General features: G+C 36.5%; 2 protein-coding genes across 3 annotated transcripts; both read left to right on the top strand.

Annotated features, from left to right (window-relative positions):
- Nucleotides 1-12,188: 12,188 nt before the first annotated feature.
- LOC132185429 (UPF0481 protein At3g47200-like) lies at nucleotides 12,189-13,694 on the top strand. Its single transcript, XM_059599203.1, has one exon. The coding sequence runs from the start codon at nucleotides 12,189-12,191 to the stop codon at nucleotides 13,692-13,694; it is 1,506 nt and encodes a 501-aa protein (XP_059455186.1).
- Nucleotides 13,695-16,322: 2,628 nt separating this feature from the next.
- LOC132185957 (pentatricopeptide repeat-containing protein At1g73400, mitochondrial) lies at nucleotides 16,323-21,151 on the top strand. 2 transcript variants are annotated; one of them, XM_059599780.1, is made up of 3 exons: nucleotides 16,323-18,531; nucleotides 18,626-18,727; nucleotides 20,928-21,151. In XM_059599780.1, the coding sequence occupies exon 1, from the start codon at nucleotides 16,489-16,491 to the stop codon at nucleotides 18,232-18,234; it is 1,746 nt and encodes a 581-aa protein (XP_059455763.1). In that variant the 5' UTR covers nucleotides 16,323-16,488; the 3' UTR covers nucleotides 18,235-18,531; nucleotides 18,626-18,727; nucleotides 20,928-21,151. The 2 variants fall into 2 exon arrangements, with proteins under 2 accessions (XP_059455763.1, XP_059455762.1); XM_059599779.1 differs by lacking the exon at nucleotides 20,928-21,151 and having other exon boundaries at nucleotides 18,626-18,902.
- The last annotated feature ends 284 nt before the right edge of the window (nucleotides 21,152-21,435 follow it).

The following is a 21,435-nucleotide window of genomic DNA, read 5'->3' as shown; positions in this document are numbered from 1 at the left end:
ACTGGCCAGGATAAACATCATTCTATCAACTATTGTCCCACACAAGAAAACTAGACTAACAAAAATTTACATAAGAAAACTAGTCCACTGTCCATCATCTATCAACTATTGTCCCACATAGCTAATAGGATAAAAGGGTAAATATCTTATAAATCTCTCGGTCAACGCGCTAAAATAGAAAATTCTCTGAACTTTTTTTTTTTGAATTTTTACACCCTGCGCCAATCGAAAAGGCAAATTAACCCCCACCGTTACATTATTCCTTAAATGTTTAATGTCCGTTAGTCCTGCATATTAATTTTTCATTAATTTAATTTAAAAATTAAATCTAAAAAAAAAAAAAAATTGAAGGTTTGGCTGCAAGCCACCCCCGGCCCATAGGGGTGGCTTTCACCCCTTCAATTTTTTTTATTTTTATTTTTATAGATTTAATTTTTAAATTAAATTAATAAAAAATTAATATGTTAATGTGACAAAATGGTGCGTTTAGTTGGGACTGAAGGGCGTTAAACATTTTGGGAAAAATGTAATAGTATGGGGTTAATTTGCCTTTTTTATTGACCCAGTGAGTAAAAATTCAAAAAAGAAAAAAAGTTTAAGGAGTTTACTCTCATCTAAGGTGTCTCTTCAGAGAACAGAATAATTATCATGCCCTAGTTCCAAAATTCCAAAGAAGTGTTTATATAGAGACACAATGTTATTGGATTATTAGGCATTGGATGTTCAAAGTTGCAATGTTTAGGGGAAAAGAAAACAGAAGAAAGGATTTTTTTTTTTTTTGTTTTGTGAATGTGAAAGATCAAGTGTCACATGATATGATACTAGTTACAAGTATGAATAATTAATAATATATAATTATGTTCAATTCATATTTTAAAAATTTTAAATTAAAATTAAGACCTTGATTCATATTCTCTCTAATTGATAGATTTATTTATAACCGTTTTCTTAGTTTCTTCTTATACTCTCATTTTATTTGCCTTCAAGCTAATGAAGAGGGTAAACTATTCATATAACTGAAAATTTTAGTACATGTCCATTATAATACAAAAAATAATATTTTAACTACCTGTACGTACATTAGATTAGATGATGATGATATTATAAACTCTAATGTCCAACACAAAGACATATATACCCTTTTAGGGCAGTCAATCCTTCGCGATGAGACTGCAATGGGAGAGATGGCAGAATAGGATTTCGATGGTGGCAGTGAGCGGGTGATAGAGTTGAGAGGGTGAGCTAGTGATAAGGAATTTATATTTTTTAGTAGTTAATTTAAAGATAACATTGATACAATTGGTAGTTTGAAGAACATTAACAATGTGATAATAGTTTGAGGAGATTACGTAAAATTTAGGTAAATTAGAGACCTACGTCCACCATTGTTAAAGGCTGAACGCAATTAAAATTAAATTAGATGTTATTTTTAAAGAAATTAGGATGCGATAAAATTGGCAACATGGACCAAATAAAATTAGAAATTGATGACAGAATTTCTTTTAATAAATAAATAAATCACTGGTTAATATGAAAATTATTCTACATCTTCCCCCTCCGTGTGATCCTTTTGTATTACTTTCCCTGTCATGGCATGCTGCTGTCTGCTCAATTTCAACGGATCTCACTGAGCGAAGCCAAAGTCGAAGACGCATCTCCGCTGCCCATCACCGCCTGGTAATCTCCTCCCTACTACTTCTCCTCTCTCCTTTTTCTTCCCCTCAAACCAAACCTCCAACAATCATGTCTTAATAAGAAAAGTCCCTCCATTTGCCTATGAGGAGGCTCTGTAAACATTTATGTGCTGTTAGAGTCAGAGCTAGAGCCCCTCCTTTCTATTTCTCATTCTGTAGCTTTAAAATAAACCCACGCATTGAACCCACACGTCGTGTTCCAAACTTTATTGTCTCTGCGTCATTACTACTGGCAGTGAAGTTGAAGGCTTCTTAAAAGCCCATGCACTTTGTCCAACTTGCCTACCTATTCCCTTTCTCTATTCACCATGGCAGTTCATGTAGTCAATAGGCTAGAGAAGTTGCATAGGGTTTTTCTTTCAAGTGGTATGGACAATGGATTTAAATATCATTCAGTAAATCTGAAGGTGTTTCTTTTCCTGTTCATCAGCACCTTTTAAATCAGTCTTTGTTGGGAAAATGGTTGTGGTGTTATTAAGGAGAGAGAGAGAGAGATTATTTGTGAAGGCAAACTGTTGGGTTGAAATATGGGGAAGAGTTGGGCCAGTGGATGACAGTTGCAATCAGGGGTCTCATGGGCTGATGGATATCATTAGAAGTGGTTGGAAGGGCTTTTAGGTTTTTATAGGGTGAGAGAGAGAGAGAGAGAGAGAGAGAGAGAGATTATTTATGAAGGCAAACTGTTGGGTTGAAACATGGGAAAGAGTTGGGCCAGTGTATGACAGTTGCAATCAGGGTCACATGGGTTGATGGATATCATTAGAAGTGGATGGAAGGGCTTTTAGGTTTTTATAGGGTAAGAGAGAGAGAGAGAGGGATTATTTGTGAAGGCAAACACCAAACTGTTGGGTTGAAATATGGGGAAGAGTTAGGCCAGTGGATGATAGTTGCAATCAGGGGTCACATGGGCTGATGAGAGAGAGAGAGAGAGTCAGAGAGATATTATTTGTGAAGGCAAACTGTTGGGTTGAAATATGAGGAAGAGTTGGGCCAGTGGATGGCAGTTGCAATCAGGGGTCACATGGGCTGATGGATGTCATTAGAAGTGGTTGGAAGGGCTTTTAGGTTTTTATAGGGTAAGATGTTGTTGGACATTAAATGCAGATTTGATTTTGGCATGATTTTGGGTGGGGGATGTGTTCTCTAAAATATTGTTTCTTGATTTGTTTCTGATAGTAGTTGACAAGCATGTGACAGTGGCTTTTGTTTTGTATGGGGAAAACAGGTGGGAGTTTCTCTGGTGCCCAAGATTTGTGATGGTAGTGCGGACTTGGATTAGAGGTAGTGGCTTCCTTTTTCTTTCTTTCTTTTGAATCTGTCGTATTAAACGAAGAATTGTGTTGCCATGGACAAGTATCCACTACTGAACTTGCTTTCATTGTTTTGCACTGCAGCTATAATTTAAATTTCAACAGTTAAGAACCTTATTAAATGAAAAAAAGATTATTATGGATTGATGTTGTATGTGTGAGGATTATGGACAGTCAGTTGATCTTCTACTGCTTCACTTTGTTGTTGATGTTTGGTGTTCATTTGGATTTACATGCCCAACTGGTTTATCAAACAAAGGAAGAGAAACCCATCCATTACAAGTCCTGAAATGATATATATATATATATATATATATATATATATATATATATATATATATATATATATATATATATATATATATATATTGTACTCCCCTTAATCCATTTCCTTGTTAAATATATTGGATAATATATTAGAAGCGGAAGAAAGAGAGAGAAGAGAGAGAGTGTGAAAGCACACAATGGACTACATTGTATTGACTCTAATCTTTAATAATGAATACAGAGACCTCTATTTATAGAGAGGCAAGTAACCTAATAGATTAAGGAAAGGTAAACCTAGTAGAATAAGGAAAGGTAAACATAGTAGAATAAGAAAAGGTAAACCTAGTAGACTAATAATACCTAAAGAAATAAATAACAAATAATATTCTTAACATCCCCCCTCAAACTTAATGTGTAAACTTGAGTTTGGATAAACAAAAAGGGAAAGAAAAAGGAATTCGCCGAAAAAGCTGCTTGTGCCGAAACAATTGCCGAAGTAACACCATAAAAGTTGTTAGAGACCGGTGGATTATGCCTGAATTTGAGCAATGCATTTAAGCTGGAGCTTGGTTCACTTGGTGGTAATTTGACTTGAAAACCATTTACTAGTAATGAAGAAGCTTGCCTAGTCGGCTGAGAAAAGCAAGGTCGGTTAAAAGGGGCTTGTTTGGCCCGTAACCCTTGGACCGTCTCGCCTGAGCTAAAGTCTGTCCCAAAAAATTCTAACTAGTAGACCGTCTCGCCTGGTCGGCTGAGATCTCGTCTGGTCTGCTGAGATAAGGAGGGCCGGTTGAAGAGGCTAATCATGCCTGAAACCCTTGGACCGTCTCGCCTTGTCGGCTGAAGTAAAGTCTGACCCATCTAACTAGTAGACCGTCTCGCCTAGTCGGCTGAGATAAGTAGGGCCGGTTGAAAAGGCTAATCATACCTGAAACCCTTGGACTGTCTTGCCTGGTCGGCTGAGATAAGTAGGCCCGGTTGAAGAGGCTAATCATGCCTGAAACCCTTGGACCGTTGAAAGGTCTGACCCAAAAAATTCTCATTAGTAATGGATCAATGGCCTAGGAGAGGCTGCAGTGACCGGTGATGGCGGCATTTGACAAGGCATAAGTGGGCCGGTTGAAAGGGCTTCTCTGGCCCGAAAACCCATGGACCTGAGGAAAGATTGGTTTGACCTAAGAGTGCCTAACGCAAGAAGAATGAACCAGATTGAACTGCGCCAAAGAAAAGGCTATGGAATCGAATTGAACAAGCATGAACCAACTTGAACCGCATAAAACAAACGCCTAAATTTGGAGAATAATATTGTTTTCTGCCATATAGAGATGCCAAAAGCAAAAATAGACCACAAATTTGAAATCAAGACGAAAAATTGAGTAGAAAACACCTGGTCAACTTTTTCAGTGGTCAAGGTCAACGGTCAACAGTCAAAGTCAACGCTACAAAAGTCAACCATGTCAAGGTGCTGACGTGGCAGATAGGGCTGGCGTGGCACAAGGCTGATGTGGCGCATAGAGCTGACGTGGCGATGATGACGTGGCACTCTGGTGACGTGGCACTGATGACGTGGCACGTAGGGCTGGCGTGGCTATCCTAACGTGGCAATTAGGGCTGACGTGGCACGTGGGTGCGATGGCGCGTGTGGTACACGCGCGAACGGAGGAGGCGTGTACTGGCGCGTGGATCTGACGCGCGGAACTTCTGGGTGCGCGTGGAGGCGCGTGGGGCGTCGTATGGAAGATATGGGACTTGTTCTGGAATCACCGGGATGAAAGCTATCGATCGGTGGCCTTGGAGAAGTGATCGGACCACCGTGGCGGCTGGTGGCGGAAGGGTAGTGGCGGAATTGCCAAAATTTTGGGCAGCGCGTGAGGGCGCGTGGAAGCTCCAATGGGGCTGTGTGCGGCGGCTCTGGGACGGTTGTCTTCCGGGTTTTCAAGCGGTATAGTGATACACTGAAAACCTTGAGGAGAAGATAGAGAACCGTGAGGAGCAGAGAGAATGATTCGCCGGATAACACTGGCGGCGCCGGAAAACGTCAAAGACGTTTATTGGAGGCCACAGAAAGGTGGGTCTGATATCATGTTAAATATGCTCTGATACCATGTTAAATATATTGGATAATATATTAGAAGCGGAAGAAAGAGAGAGAAGAGAGAGAGTGTGAAAGCACACAATGGACTACATTGTATTGACTCTAATCTTTAATAATGAATACAGAGACCTCTATTTATAGAGAGGCAAGTAACCTAATAGATTAAGGAAAGGTAAACCTAGTAGAATAAGGAAAGGTAAACATAGTAGAATAAGAAAAGGTAAACCTAGTAGACTAATAATACCTAAAGAAATAAATAACAAATAATATTCTTAACACTTGCATCATAGGAATTGATGATATCTAGATGAACTGCACATCTACCACAACCCTATCTTCTACATGCTAGATACGGGTAATATTACCCAAGATTTGGGGGGACCTGCTCTGCTTGACAATCAGATCCCATCTTGTGTTCTGAAGATGTTATATAGAATTTGTATTAAATCCCGTAAGTCCTTGTTTGTTATCGCCACAAATTTTTCTTTGGTCCATATCGATCATCCCAAAATCCAGAAACATGTATAATTCACTCGAATGCAGAGACGGAGGGACCGGGGTGGGCCATGGTCCCCCCCCAAAATAAGGGAAAAAAAATATTATAAGTAAAAAAAAAAATGGTAAAGTTAAAATTTTAATTTTAGTAATTTGACCTCCTTCTAAAAAAAATAAAAAAATTGGCCCTATTTTTAAATTTTTTGGCCATATCCAATAAAAACTTTTAGCCCAATTTTAATTTTGTTGGCCCATACCCACTAAGTTTTTTTATTTTTGGCCTTTACTTTCAAATGTCCACTTTCTTTGGCCCTTTCTTTAGTTCATAAAAAACAACCAAAATAATTTTTTTTAATAAAAAAATTCTAAAGAACCGAAAAAAAAAAATTTAGCTGGCCCCCTCCCATAAAATTTTCTGAGTCCGTCCCTGCTCGAATGGTTGCATTTGTTGGACATTGTTTAGATGAAATTTATCTCATGTGCTCATAATAAAGAAATGCGGAGAATATACGATTATAGACCATTCACTCCGATTCCCTGTGTCATGAAGCTACGTCGTGCGGGAATTGAGGTTAATTGGCATATGGCGGACACCTTCTTGGATGTGGAATTCAAAAATGGTGTGATTGAGATGCCCAATATAATTCTCGACGACTCAATGTGCTCATTGCTAGTGAACTGCGTGGCATTCGAGCAGTCGTGCAACATTTCCAAATACTTTTCGATTTACTCTATGTTGTTGGACTACCTTGCCAACACTGCTAGGGACGTCGACTACCTTTGTGACCGTTGCATCATTGACAATTTCTTTGGGACTGACGCTGAGGCTGCACAATTCATCAATAACTTGGGCAAGGACTTGACCATATATAAAGATCATGGTGAAGAGAGAATGTGTGTGTGAATTGGAACCTTATGTTCTGTGGAACTGTGGAAGAAGGTGCAAATGACAAAGTAAACGACGGAGACGGGAGAGGGGACCAAGTAAAAGAAAGTTCAGGCGGAGAGAGTTTGACTTTTCCATTGAAATTTGTCTCTACGTGTCCAGAGAAAATTCCAAGAATCGAGTGGAGAGACTTTGAAGGAGGAAATTTTCGCAATGCAAAAATGAGAAGACCCAGTCCGCGCCACCGCCAATGGTGGTTTGGGGGTGGTTTTGGCCACCCCCATGGCTCCACGGGGGTGGCTCCACTAGGGGTGATTTTGGCCACCCCTTTGGTGGCTCGGCCACCCCCATCTGGCCAAATGGGGGTGGCCTAGCCAAAGGCCACCCCCAACCCAATTTTTTTTTTTCTTTTTCTCTTTTTTTTTTTGAAAATTATATATTTTTAATTTAAAAAAAAATAATAAAAAATTTAATTAGGTGGCCACATCATCATTGATGACGTGGCCACTTATACCAAGTGTCGAATTTTAATTGGTCCACGTGTCAATAACATGAACTCTCGTTAAGTCAACTAACGGTCAATGGATGGAAGGACTAATTTGGTCTTTATCAAAACTACAAGTATCTCATGTGATACAAATCAAAATCTAGGGAGAAAAAAAATAAAATGTCCAAACCCTAAGGGGTTTTTAGTATGTAACCCTTCTTTTAATTAGGTCACCTTCTTCAGTCTTCCGCCTTCCCTATTCCTCCATTTTTTTTTTTTTTAATAGGGAATTATAAGAAGAAGAAAAATGCGACATAATTATCTTAAGAATAGTTAGGAATGAGTCAAAGGCGACAGAGTCTTCCGTCCTCCCTACTCCACCAAAAATATATATTCTAAAGCTTCTGAAAGTAAGTGCACATGAATAGTTGCAAGCTACTCAAGCAAAGACGGCCAAAAGAAAAGGCAAATCCACTCCAACTAGATTTAAGGGTGGCTCGTTGGCCACTCGCTCCCGCATGGGGTGGCTAGTTGGCAGCCACTTTTACTTTTATAAAAAAAATTAATTTTTTACTTTTTTAATTTTATATATTTATTTTTTAAAAAATATTTATTTTTTTGGGGTAATTACCTTCTTCCCCCCATGAACTATAACAAATTTTCACTTTACCCCCATAAACTACCAACCCTACTGCTCGATCCCCATGAACTACATTTTGTGCCAAAAACCCCGCTTCCGTCAGTCAAAAGCATCAACTTAGACGGTTAAAGTGACAATGCGTTGTAGTTCATGGAGGTATAGTGATAATGAATTATAGTTCATGGGGGCAAAGTGACAATGAATTGTAGTTCATGGGGCCAAAGTGATGAGTAGATTTTTTGAGTTAACGCCTTTGACTGACGGAAGGTGCCTTTGATTGACGGAATGAGATTTTTGGACACAAAATAGTAGTTCATGAGGTCGAGCAGTAGGGTTGATAGTTCATGGGGGCAAAGTGAAAATGTGTTATAGTTTATAGGGAGAAAATGTAATTACTCTAATTTTTTTTATTAAGAGTACAAGTGTCGGCATTTTATTGGTACTGACGTGGTAAACTAACAAAATCTGTTAAGTATTTTTATGAAATTTGATTGCAAAAACTAAATTGTTATTTTGGCCTACTCGGATTATCTTTGAATTTTTTTTTTTTAATACCGCAGTGAGTGATTTGTAATTTAGACGAACCAGATAGACTAATTTTCTATTTATCCCAAAAATTTATATCAAAATATTTTTACTTTTTCACTTTTATATCACATTATTTTTTTTTTATATATAACATTATTTATTTTTTATTATTATTTAAATAAAAAATATTATAAAACAAATTTTTTTAATTTTTTATTATAAAAAAATTAAAAACATTATATCACATCAATTTGGGAAAGTAATAAAGGCATGGGTCGTAAATAAGGACCTTTTCAGCACGTCGATTTGAGAAGTTGGCATTTTGCTTATGGGCTTTTGACGTGGGTACAAAAGACAAAAAATGCTCAAACAAATTTCTAAACTCTAATTCTACACATGAAGGTTAAAATGATAATTTCACCCTCAAACAAAATGTTACAATTCTCGTGGAATAACTTCTTTTGTATATAGCTTTGAGCTTTTATTTAAGGACAAGATATATAGCTTGAATTAAATTTTTTTTTTTTTTTTTAAGAAAAAAGCGACAACTAGAATTTTCTTAAAAACTGTTAGGAATGAGTCAAAGGCGACAGAGTCTTGGGTTGGGCCTACTCCTCCAATTGCCTCAAAACTTCTTACCCTTTCAAAGCCGTGTAGGCTTGGCAATTCTAGGCAAGAGAATTTGTGAATCTTTTGTTTTCTTCTTTAAGACAATTCAATGCATTACAAATAAAACCTTTTTGTTTTAATTGTCTCACTAAAAGGCTAACATCTAAAATACCACATGTTGCAATTCTAGGCAAGAAAATTTGTGAACCTTTTGTTTTCTTCATTAAGACAATTAAATATATTACAATTGTCTCACATTAAGATATAAACATAAAGTAAGAGAAGATGAAAAGAAAATTAGATAAAGAGAGAGAAAAAGAGAATTTGAAAACCTTTTGTTTTCTTCATTTAGACAATTCAATACATACAAATAAAATCCATACATTTTAATTGTTTCATTAAAAGGCTAACATCTAAAATGCCACATGTCGCAATTCTAGGTACTTTCTAATAGGACTGGTTGAGGACAAGTGTCGCAATTCTATGTATTCTCTAAGCCAAAACTCGGCTTTTATATATATAAAACCCTTAAGTTTTAATTGTCTCACTAAAAGGCTAACATCTAAAACGCCACGTGTTGCAATTCTAGACAAGAGAATTTGTGAACATTTTGTGAGAGAATTAGATAAAGAGAATTCTAGGCAAGAAAATTAGATAAAGAGAGGGTGAGAGAATTTTAAAACCTTTTGTTTTCTTCGTTTAGACAATTCAAGGCAAGAGAATTCTAGGCAAGAAAATTAGATAAAGAGAGGAAGAGAGAATTTGAAAACCTTTTGTTTTCTTCATTTAGACAATTCAATAAATTACAAATAAAATCCATACATTTTAATTGTCTCATTAAAAGGCTAACATCTAAAACGCTACATGTCGCAATTCTAGGTACTTTCTAATAGGACTGGTTGAGGACACGTGTCGCAATTCTATGTATTCTCTAAGCCAAAACTCGGCTTTTATATATATAAAACCCTTATGTTTTAATTGTCTCACTAAAAGGCTAATATCTAAAACGCCACGTGTTGCAATTCTAGACAAGAGAATTTGTGAACATTTTGTGAGAGAATTAGATAAAGAGAATTCTAGGCAAGAAAATTAGATAAAGAGAGGGTGAGAGAATTTTAAAACTTTTTGTTTTCTTTGTTTAGACAATTCAAGGCAAGAGAATTCTAGGCAAGAAAATTAGATAAAGAGAGGAAGAGAGAATTTGAAAACCTTTTGTTTTCTTCATTTAGACAATTCAATACATTACAAATAAAACCCATACATTTTAATTGTCTCATTAAAAGGCTCATCTAAAACGCCACATGTCGCAATTCTAGGTACTTTCTAATAGGACTGGTTGAGGACACGTGTCGCAATTCTATGTATTCTCTAAGCCAAAACTCGGCTTTTATATATATAAAACCCTTATGTTTTAATTGTCTCACTAAAAGGCTAACATCTAAAACGCCACGTGTTGCAATTCTAGACAAGAGAATTTGTGAACATTTTGTGAGAGAATTAGATAAAGAGAATTCTAGGCAAGAAAATTAGATAAAGAGAGGGTGAGAGAATTTTAAAACTTTTTGTTTTCTTTGTTTAGACAATTCAAGGCAAGAGAATTCTAGGCAAGAAAATTAGATAAAGAGAGGAAGAGAGAATTTTAAAACCTTTTGTTTTCTTCATTTGGATAATTCAATGCATTACAAATAAAACCCTTATGTTTTAATTGTTTCACTAAAAGGCTAACATCTAAAACGCCACGTGTTGCAATTCTAGGCAAGAAAATTTGTGAACTTTTTGTTTTCTTCATTAAGACAATTAAATACAATTGTCTCACATTGAGATATAAACATAAAGTAAGAGAAGCTGAAAAAAAAAAATTAGATAAAGAGAGTGAAAGAGAGAACTTGAAAACCTTTTGTTTTCTCCATTTAGACAATTCAATACATTACAAATAAAACTCCTATGTTTTAATTGTCTCATTAAAAGGCTAACATCTAAAACGCCACGTGTCACAATTCTATCCATTCTCTAAGCCAAAACTCGGCTTATATATATATAAAATTTGTTATTATGTAATCAAATGATTTAATGATCAATTGATCATGTGATATAATCATATAAATTATAGTGATAATATATTAATACTCAAATTGTGATTTAATTATCTAAATTTTTTTTTTTGTAATTTAATGATCAAGTAATTATGTTATATGCATAAATATTATTATAATTATAATTATAAAAATATATTATATAAAAAGGCGCTTAGCGGTTACAGTTAGTAAACCCAATAACCTCTAACCACTAACCGCTAGGCGACTATAGCGGTTAATGCGGTTAAGCGGTTAGCGGTTAACGGTTAACGGACGGTTTTTAACCGCTTCCATTGACACCCCTAAACAAAATGTTACAATTCTCGTGGAATTGCTTCTTTTGTAAATAGCTTTGAGCTTTTATTTAAGGACAAGATATATAGCTTGAATTATAATTAAAAAAAAAAAAAAAAGCGACAGCTAGAATTTTCTTAAGAACTGTCAAAGGCGACAAAGTCTTGGGTTGGGCCTACTCCTCCAATTGCCTCAAAACTTCTTAAGCTTTCAAAGCCGTGTAGGCTTGGGCTCTGAATTTTCTTTGCTTGAGCTGCTTTATATGTGAGGGTGACCGGTCTCAATTGGTACGCCATTAACTAAGTTTTGCAACTCGATCTGTAGTGAGAAAGCAGCATCAAACAGAAGAGGTATTTGTACTTGATTTTGTTTATAGTTATTCTTTTTATTCTACAGCTCTATTTCCTTTAATCTTCCTTGCGCTTCTTTGCTTGTTTTCTGGGATTTATTATTCTCACATACATGATACATACACACACGGGTGACATGGCCATGTAATTTTGTTAAAAGAGAGATATAATAATTAAGCAAAAGAGAGGTATACTTACTATTAATTAAAGATGTGGATAGAGATGCATGGCTAATAGGATACAAATCTAATCTTTCACTGTTTTTTTTGTTTTGTTTTTTTTTTAATACTATTAATAGAGAAATGATAGCAGTACGTACTCACATGTTCTTCCCCTCAAACCCGGGGCCCACATAAAACCTCCATTTAACACAGCGCCACTCCCCTGCCAGCTTCAGCTTCACACCCAAGACCAAAATCCACGAAGAAAAGAGCCTGAAACGCGCCGAGTACTCCACGATGGAAATTGTGGAAGGAGAAGCTACTCACGTCGTCGATATTCCGGGAGTCAACGACAACGAGGGCCTCCTAGCCAAGATTAGAGACAGGTGCTCCAACTGTGACACATCAACATTGCCTCCTGAAACAAGAACCAATGAAAAGCGTTGCATCTTCAGGCTTCCTACGAGGCTCCAGAACATAAACGGTAAGTCGATCGAGCCCCAGGTGGTCGCCCTCGGACCCTACCACCACGGCAAGCCTCGGCTCCAGATGATGGAGGAGCTCAAGTGGCGGTGGTTCACCTACTTAATGGAGAGTATAAATGGAAAATTAGAGGAGTGCTTGATAGAATTAGGTCTACTTGAAAAGGAAGTGAGGGAGTGTTATTCCGAATCCGAAACCATCAACCTCAGTAGCGATGAGCTCCTTCAAATGATGCTCGTTGATGGTTGTTTTATATTAATGTTGTTTATCAGGACTTTTATACAAATAGCTTATCCTTATCGAGATCTAGATCTAGCTGAAGCTATAGATCTAGATCTAGATGTAGCTAAAACTCTACCTCCACGTCTAGCTGACGATCTACAGCTAGATCTAGATGTAGCTACAATGTTCCTGGTCGACATCCCTATCTTCAGGCTAGATATGGTAATATTACCCAAGATATACAGGGACTTGCTCCTGCTTGAGAATCAAATCCCGTCTTGTGTTCTGAAGACGTTATATAGAATTTGCTGTAATATTAGCTCCAATAAGTACTCATTGTCCTATATGGCCATGACTTTTCTTTGCTCCACATCGGTCATTCCAAACTCTAGAAATATGCCTGGTTCGCTCGAATGGTTGCATTTGCTTGACCTTGTTCGGTTGATATTTATCTCACGTCGTTCTACTAAAGTAATCTCGGGAACACACATCAGACCATTCAATCCAATTCCCTGTGTCACGAAGCTATGTCGTGCCGGGATTAAGGTCAATCGGTATATAGCAGACACCTTTTTGGATGTGAAATTCAAGAACGGTGTGATTAAGATGCCCGATATAATTCTCGACGACTCAATGTGCTCGTTGCTAGTGAACTGTGTGGCATTCGAGCAGTCGTACAACATTTCCAAATACTTTTCGAATTATGTTACGTTGTTGGATTGCCTTGTCAACACTACTAGGGATGTTGACTATCTTTGTAACTGTCGAGTCATTGACAATTTCTTTGGGACTGACGCCGAGGCCACACAATTCATCAATAACTTGGGCAAGGACTTGACCATTATTTATAAAGATCGTGGTGACAATGATGACTTTTTTTTGTTGGACGTTTTTGGAGATGTAAACGAGTATTATCGGAAAAGGTTGAGTTGGGGTAATTGGCAGTGGACGAGCAATTGGCAGTGGACGAGCTTCAAGCGTGAGTATTTTGGAAGGCCATGGTTGTTGATTCCGGCATTGGTTGGGTTTGTGATCTTGGTGCTTACATTTTTGCAAACCCACTACACCATTTGTGATCATGTGCATCCTAAAAACTAAACCCCTCTCCTCCTCCTCCATCCTCCATCTTCCAGACAATAAACATTGTTTGATAACAGTTTTAAGTGTGTGAAGCTTTCTTGTTTGTTGTTTATCTTTTGAGCTCTTGTAAACTTGAAGTGAAAGTGACTTTGCCTTGAGTAAGCTCTGTGCTTGCAAGGCAAACGTTTTATGTATACCGTTGACATGTTCCGTGTGTGGATGCATATTTGAGCTTTTAATTTCTCAATGATAGCTTTGTTATTTCTAAATGGCATATTCCTTTTTCACATATGGCATTATCAATTTATTATTGATTTTTTTTTTTCCTTTTTAATGTTGTTTAATGAAGATTTCATATCAGCATAGTGAAATGATGATGAGATTGGATTCTATTATTACTCTATTACAAAATATCAATAGAAGGGGAAGAAGGCCTAAACTATCGTACAAAAATAAGTACCAAATCAAAATCATTTTTCCATTATTTTGTGAATGAGTTACAAAGGACTAAGAGGAATGCAATTCATATAATATGGAAACTATTTCTTTCATTATAACTATTCACAATTACTTTTTTTTTTCTTTTTTTTTCTTTTTTCATCTTGACATCATGACATTTCTAATAGAGCCCAAAACATTAGGAAAAGACTAAGATTTATAAGTGGTCATTTTTGCGATTCTGGTGATTGAATCCCTTTATCTTAGAAACTCATCGTCTGTCAAATTCCATTCTTCATTGGTCGTTTGATAAAATTCATTGCAACGTCAACAAACTTTCAACAAACTTGCGCATAATCTTATTAGATGGGCTGCCTCCATGAATCAAAGTGAAAGCATTCTTATTACTGAGTTGCCTTCAATTACTGTCGTTCCTATTAGTGATGAAATCCTTCTAATAGGGCTTGGTGTTCATGATCACCGCCAAAGTTGGTAAGTCGGAAATACCACTGACCTTTCTCGACTGAGTGAGATTTTTGATATTCACCGCCACCACCCCACCAAGTCGGTGGCGGTAGTGGGCAGTAGGTGGAATACGGGTTGGGCTTTTATTCGAGTTTATAGTTCTAAAAACTTTTTTCGACTGAATGGGTTTTGAACCTTTTTGGGCTCAATTTGAATTTTTGAGGCTTTTAAAAAACTAATAGAATAGTTTAATGCAACAACAAAATTTTACATAAGAAAACTAGTCCGCCAAACACAAAATTTTCGTCAAACACAAAATCTAATAATTAATTTTTATGAAAATTATAAAAGTGTCACAAAAAAAAAATTTAAAAAACATCAACTCAAAAGAAACTACCAGAATAACATCATTCTATCAACTATTGTGCCACATAGCTAATAGGAGAAACATCACAAAAAATAAATAATATTGCGGCATAATAAACTTACACTAACAACAAAAATTATACAAGCTAATCAAATTACACAAAAAAAAAAAAAAAAACAATAAAAAAACAATAAAATGTCAAAACAACAACAAAATACATTGCAGATGAGGTGAAGTTTACTCTCATCTAAGGTGTCTCTTCAGAGAACATAATAATTATCTTGCCCCTGTTCCAAAATTTCAGAGAAATGTTTATATAGAGACACAATGTTATTGGATGATAATTAGGTATTGGATGTTCAGAGTTACAATGTCATGTACTTAATTATGTGGTTTTGTTGGGAAAAGACCAACAAAAGAAAGTGTTTTTTTTTTTGGTGTGAATGTGAATGATCAAGTGTCACAAGATATGATACTAGTTACAAGTATGAATATATAATTAATAATATATAATTATGTTCAATTCATATTTTTAAAAATTAAAATTAAAATAAGACTTTGATTCAAATTCTCTCTAATTGATTTTTTTAGATTTATTTATAACCGTTTTGTTAGTTTCTACTTATACTCTCGTTTTATATGCCTTCAAGCCAATGAAGAGGGTAAACTATATCCACATATATAACTGAAAATTTTAGTACATGTCCATTATAATACAAAAAATAATATTTTAACTACCTGTCCATGAGATGATGATGAAATTATAAACTCTCATGTCCAACACAAAGACATACCCTTTTAGGGCAGTCAATCCTTCGCGATGAGACTGCAATGGGAGAGATGGCGGAATAGGATTTTGACGGTGGCAGCAGTGAGCGGGTGATAGGGTTGAGAGAGAGATAATTATAAAGAATTGAGATTTTTTAATAGTTTAAAGAGAACATCGATACAATTGGTAGTTTGTGAAACATTAACAATGTAATAATAGTTTGAGAATGATACGTGAAATTTAGGTAATTAGAGACGTACGTCCACCATTGTTAAAGGCCTATATCAAACGCAATATAATTGTATTATATTGAATGGCATTTATAAAAAAATTAGGATGCCCTTTCAAAAAAAGAAATTAGGATGCTATAAAATTGGCAATATAGACCAAATAAAATTAGAAATTGATGACAGATTTTATTTTTATTTTTATTTTTTTTTCTTACTGGTTAGTATGAAAATTATTCTACATCTTCCCCCTCCTGGTTGATCCTTTTGTATTGCTTAGAAAAATAAAAATATCAAAAAACAAAAAATCAAAAAAGAAAAATAAAAATATTCTAACATATACATTCGCCCCTGTCATGGCTTAATGCTTCTCAGTTTCAGCGGGTCTCACTGAGCGAAGCCAAAGTCAGTGGAAGGCGCATCTCCGCTGCCCATCACCGCCTGGTAATCTCCTCCCTACTCCTCCTCGTCCTCTCTCCCTTTGCTTCCCCTTAAACCAAACCTCCCACAATCATCTCTTAATAAGAAAAGTCACTCCATTTGCCTATGAGGAGGCTCTGTAAACATTTCTGTGCTGTTAGAGTCAGAGCTAGAACCCCTCCTTTCTATTTCTCATTCTGTAGCTTTAATATAAACCCACCCATTGAAGTTATTGAACCCGCATGTCGTGTTCCAAACTTTATTGTCTCTGCGTCATTACTACAAACACCTTGTTTGGGTTCAGTCAAACTGTCATTTTGTTCGAATCCCATTGCCGCATTCAAGGTCGCTGCGCGGCCCTTTTGTTCAGAAAATGTCCCACTGTGTCCAACTGTTGATTTTAGTGTGAAAGATGTTGAGAAAAAGGATAAACGTTCAGAGAGTGGTGCTGATAAGTTGTACAACGCTGTTATTGATAACTCTGATCCATATCATAATATGGAGAAGGCTCTGGAACAAGTTGGAGTAGAATTGACAACTGAATTAGTAGTTGAGGTTCTTCATAGGCTTCGGTTTGAGGAGAAGATAGCGTTTAGATTCTTTACGTGGGCGGGGCATCGAGAAAACTATGAGCACGAGCCTCAGGCGTATAATGATATGATTGACATGCTGTCTAGTACAAGGTACAAGGTGAAGCAGTTTCGGATAGTTTGCGATTTACTGGATTACATGAAGAGGCGTGAAAAGAGTACGGTTCCTGTTGAGGTTCTGTTGAAAATTCTGAGACAGTACACCGAAAAGCATCTGACCCATTTGCATAAATTTGCCCAGAAGAAGAGGATAAGGGTGAAGGCGCAGCCGGAGATCAATGCCTTTAACTTGCTGTTGGATGCTTTGTGCAAGTGCAGTCTGGTCCAGGATGCTGAAACCATGTTTAAGAGGGTGAATAACAAGGTTAAGCCTAATGCTGATACGTTTAACATATTGTTTTTTGGGTGGTGTAGAGTTAGAAACCCGACTAGAGGAATGAGGATACTGGAGGAAATGATTGAATTGGGTCATACGCCTGATAATTTTACTTACAATACTGCTATTGACACCTTTTGCAGAGCAGGGATGGTGACAGAAGCAGCTGAACTCTTTGAGTTCATGAGAACGAAAGGTTCTACAATTTCTTCACCTACTGCTAAAACTTATTCAGTCATGATTGTGGCTCTCGTCCAGAATGATAGAATGGAGGAATGCTTCAAACTTCTGGGGCACATGATAAATAGTGGTTGCCTTCCCGATGTTTCAACATACAAGGATCTGATTGAAGGGATGTGTTTGGCCGGCAAGATTGAGGAAGCTTACAAGTTCTTAGAAGAGATGGGAAATAAAGGTTACCCGCCTGATATCATTACGTATAACTGTTTTCTCAAGGTCCTTTGTCACAATAAAAAGAGTGATGAAGCGCTTAGGCTTTATGGGAGAATGCTTGAGATGGGTTGTGTGCCTAGTGTGCAGACATATAATATGCTGATTTCAATGTTTTTCGAGATGGTGGATCCTGATGGGGCAATCGAGGCATGGAGTGAGATGGATAAGAGGGGCTGTGCACAGGACGCTGGTACTTATTGCTTGATGATTGATGGGCTTTTTTGTTGCAATAAGGTTAAAGATGCTTGTTTCCTTTTGGAAGATGTGGTAAACAAGGGAATGAAATTGCCATATCGGATGTTTGATTCATTTTTGATGCAGCTTTCTGTCATTGGTGATCTTCGTGCTATCCATAGGCTTTCAGAGCATATGAGAACGTTCTACAATCCTGCTATGGCAAGACGTATTGCACTAAACCAGAAGCGAAGGAGCGTGAGCTTGAGAGGGAAGTAATAGGATTTAAAATAAGTCGTCTACCATTTCTGCAGTGTCTTTGTGTATTGAGCTCATTTTCACAATGCTAGTGCCACCTCTTAGGAAAATATAGGTGCGGAGCAGTAATGAATCCTCATTTGTATTATAGAAGAATTCTTGGCTGCTATTGAGCTATGGATTTTGAAAAGCTGTCTCCAGAGAGCTCTAACCCTGCAATACACAATTGACTGCCTCATCATGCCGAATGGTTTTATTGCTGGAGGTGTTATTCTGGCCTAACTGCCTGTGATCTTATCTTGTATTCTCTCAAAACTGGTAATTCCCTTAAAGTTCTATTATAGTTTAGAGATTGTCTTGAGAGTGGTTTAAACGTTATATTGACAGATCTTGGTTTGCAATTCTGGTTTAGGAGGCAAGGTGTCAGCAAGGAGAGATAAGCCAATCATGTGTTTCTAGCTGGGGCATTTGTCTTCCAAGGAAGGCTTCATTGACTACATCAGCACATGAAGAAGTAATCCATTATTTCAGGATCCTGGAAACTCTTTATCATTGTTTATCGAATTCCTGTTAACAATTTGTATGTGTTTTTTTTTGTTTTTTTTTTAAACTTTAGAGATCTCACGCCTCATTATGTAGTCCTGAATTGAGTTTAAATATCCAATTTCCTTCTGGATCATTTTTCTGCTGTTCTTTTCCTTTTCTCATCAATTTCCCTTGTTTCAGGTAGATTTATATATTTTTTTTTCTTCTTCTTGTCGCCTAGGTTTTTTTTTTGGGGGGTGGGGGGTTTGGTTAAGAAAAAGGACCAGCATAAAGTTAATATGACATGAATATACCCAAACTGAATCTGAAATTCATGGCATAGTTTTCTCAGCTACCGAGAGTTTATCCTTGGTGAAAAAGAATAATATTTTCAAAATTAGTCACAGTTTGTGCATAGGCAGTTGAACAATTTCAATAACTTGGACTCTGTTTCAATTTCCAATGCAAAAGAGAAAAAATATATTTTCACTTGAACCACAATGGGAGCCACATCTAGCAACTAAATTTTTGTTATTTTTCATTTGGTGATGCATCTTTTACTTTTGATTCCTGTTGGTTTATAGACAAACCTTGAAAGATTTCTTTGACATCTCAGCATCCGTTTTTTGATGTTTCAATAATATGACTAATTATGCTATAGTAGTTGTGCAACTATATTTGAAATATTGTGATTCTTGGTAACAGACCTACTAAATACAAGTAGTTTGATGTCAGAATATAATTCTAGCACAATGTGGCTTCATTTTCTTGTAAAGCTCATCACTTGTCGAATTTATATTCCTTGGTTGAATTTTTTAATGTCTGTTATTCAATATTGGATATAATGTACAAACTTCAGAATGGTCATCGTAGAGAAATTTGAAAACAAACCCATAATCTATGTACATATTGAATTTCACCTGCATATTTAGGGATTCCATCACTACTGGCAGTGAAGTTGAAGGCTTCTTAAAAGCTCAATCACTTTGTCCAACTTGCCTACCTATTCCCTTTCTCTGTTCACCATGGCAGTTCATGTAGTCAATAGGCTAGAGGAGTTGCATAGGGTTTTTCTTTCAAGTGGTATGGACAATGGATTTAAATATCATTCAGTAAATCTGAAGGTGTTTCTTTTCCTGTTCATCAGGAGGTTTCTGAATTTAAAAGATAAAAAAAAAAAAAAAAAAATAGCACCTTTTAAATCAGTCTTTGTTGGGAAAATGGTTGTGGTGTTATTCAGGAGAGAGAGAGAGATTATTTGTGAAGGCAAACTATTGGGTTGAAATATGGGGAAGAGTTGGGCCAGTGGATGACAGTTGCAATTAGGTGTCACATGGGCTGATGGATATCATTAGAAGTGGTTGGAAGGGCTTTTAGGTTTTTATAGGGTGAGAGAGAGAGAGAGAGAGAGATTATTTGTGAAGGCAAACTGTTGGGTTGAAATATGGGGAAGAGTTGGGCCAGTGGATGACAGTTGCAATCAGGAGTCACATGGGCTGATTGATATCATTAGAAGTCGTTGGAAGGGCTTTTAGGTTTTTATAGGGTAAGATGTTGTTGGACATTAAATGCAGATTTGATTTTGGCATGATTTTGGGTGGGGGATGTGTTCTCTAAAACTATTGTTTCTTGATTTGTTTCTGATAGTAATTGACAAGCATGTGACAGTGGCTTTTTTTTTTTGGTATGGTAGTGCCCAAGATTTGTGATGGTAGTGCAGGACTTGGATTAGAGGCAGTGGCTTCCTTTTTCTTTCTTTCTTTTGAATCTGTTGTATTAAACGAAGAATTGCGTTGCCATGGACAAGTATCCACTACTGAACTTGCTTTCATTGTTTTGCACTGCAGCTATAATTTAAATTTCAACAGTTAAGAACCTTATTAAATGGAAAAAGGATTATTATGGATTGATGTTGTATGTGTGAGGATTATGGACAGTCAGTTGATCTTCTACTGCGTCACTGCTTATGTCACTGGTGTTGTTGATATTTGGTGTTCATTTGGATGTACATGCCCAACTGGATGATCAAACAAAGGAAGAGAAACCCATCCATTCCAAGTCCCTGACAGGCTTCACAGCTTACTCATATAGATATTATTATATGAAGCATGCATCAGACATGATGTATATATATATATGTAAACTGTACTCCACAATAATTAATCCATTTCCTTGCATCATATTCGTAGGAATTGATGATATTTTTGCATCCGCTACACCTTTGGGGCTCAATCTATGACAACTACTTCTTTGTCTGCAGTAAAGGGTATCTCTCTTGGTGACAGATGCAATCCTGGGGAAGAAATCTAGTTTAGAAACCTCTTATATTTTCTACTGTAAGATAGTATATGTCAATATATTGTATATTTTGTCTTTGATTCATGAACAAATATGGTTTGTTGCTCTTGTTGTTATTACTGTTATCATCTTCATCATTATCATCATAAAAAACTTTGTTGCTCTTATTCTATTAACTTTTCAAAATGACATGCCTCAGTTTTGATATCATTAAAATTTTGTATTTGCACTTCACAACTTGTCCCGTCTCTTTTTATGGTTGTGCAGCTGTTATTACTTTACACTTTGTTATTCTTTACTTCTACGAACTAATTTCTGATTTGCTAAAGTATTTTAGCTAAACTTTTTTATGCTATTTTCTTTATTTTGTCCAATTGTCTGGTTAACTTGGCGATCTGA

The sequence above is a fragment of the Corylus avellana genome, chromosome ca6, assembly GCF_901000735.1.
Source record: "Corylus avellana chromosome ca6, CavTom2PMs-1.0".
Taxonomy (NCBI): Eukaryota; Viridiplantae; Streptophyta; class Magnoliopsida; order Fagales; family Betulaceae; genus Corylus; species Corylus avellana.
The sequence above is the reverse complement of the archived record's forward strand: the minus strand, read 5'-3'. Positions and strand labels throughout refer to the sequence as shown.

Bases quoted from the DNA above. Each gene is read 5' to 3' on its own strand.
- LOC132185957 (XM_059599780.1), top strand. From the start codon at position 16,489: ATGAGGAGGCTCTGTAAACATTTCTGTGCTGTTAGAGTCAGAGCTAGA.
- LOC132185429 (XM_059599203.1), top strand. From the start codon at position 12,189: ATGGAAATTGTGGAAGGAGAAGCTACTCACGTCGTCGATATTCCGGGA.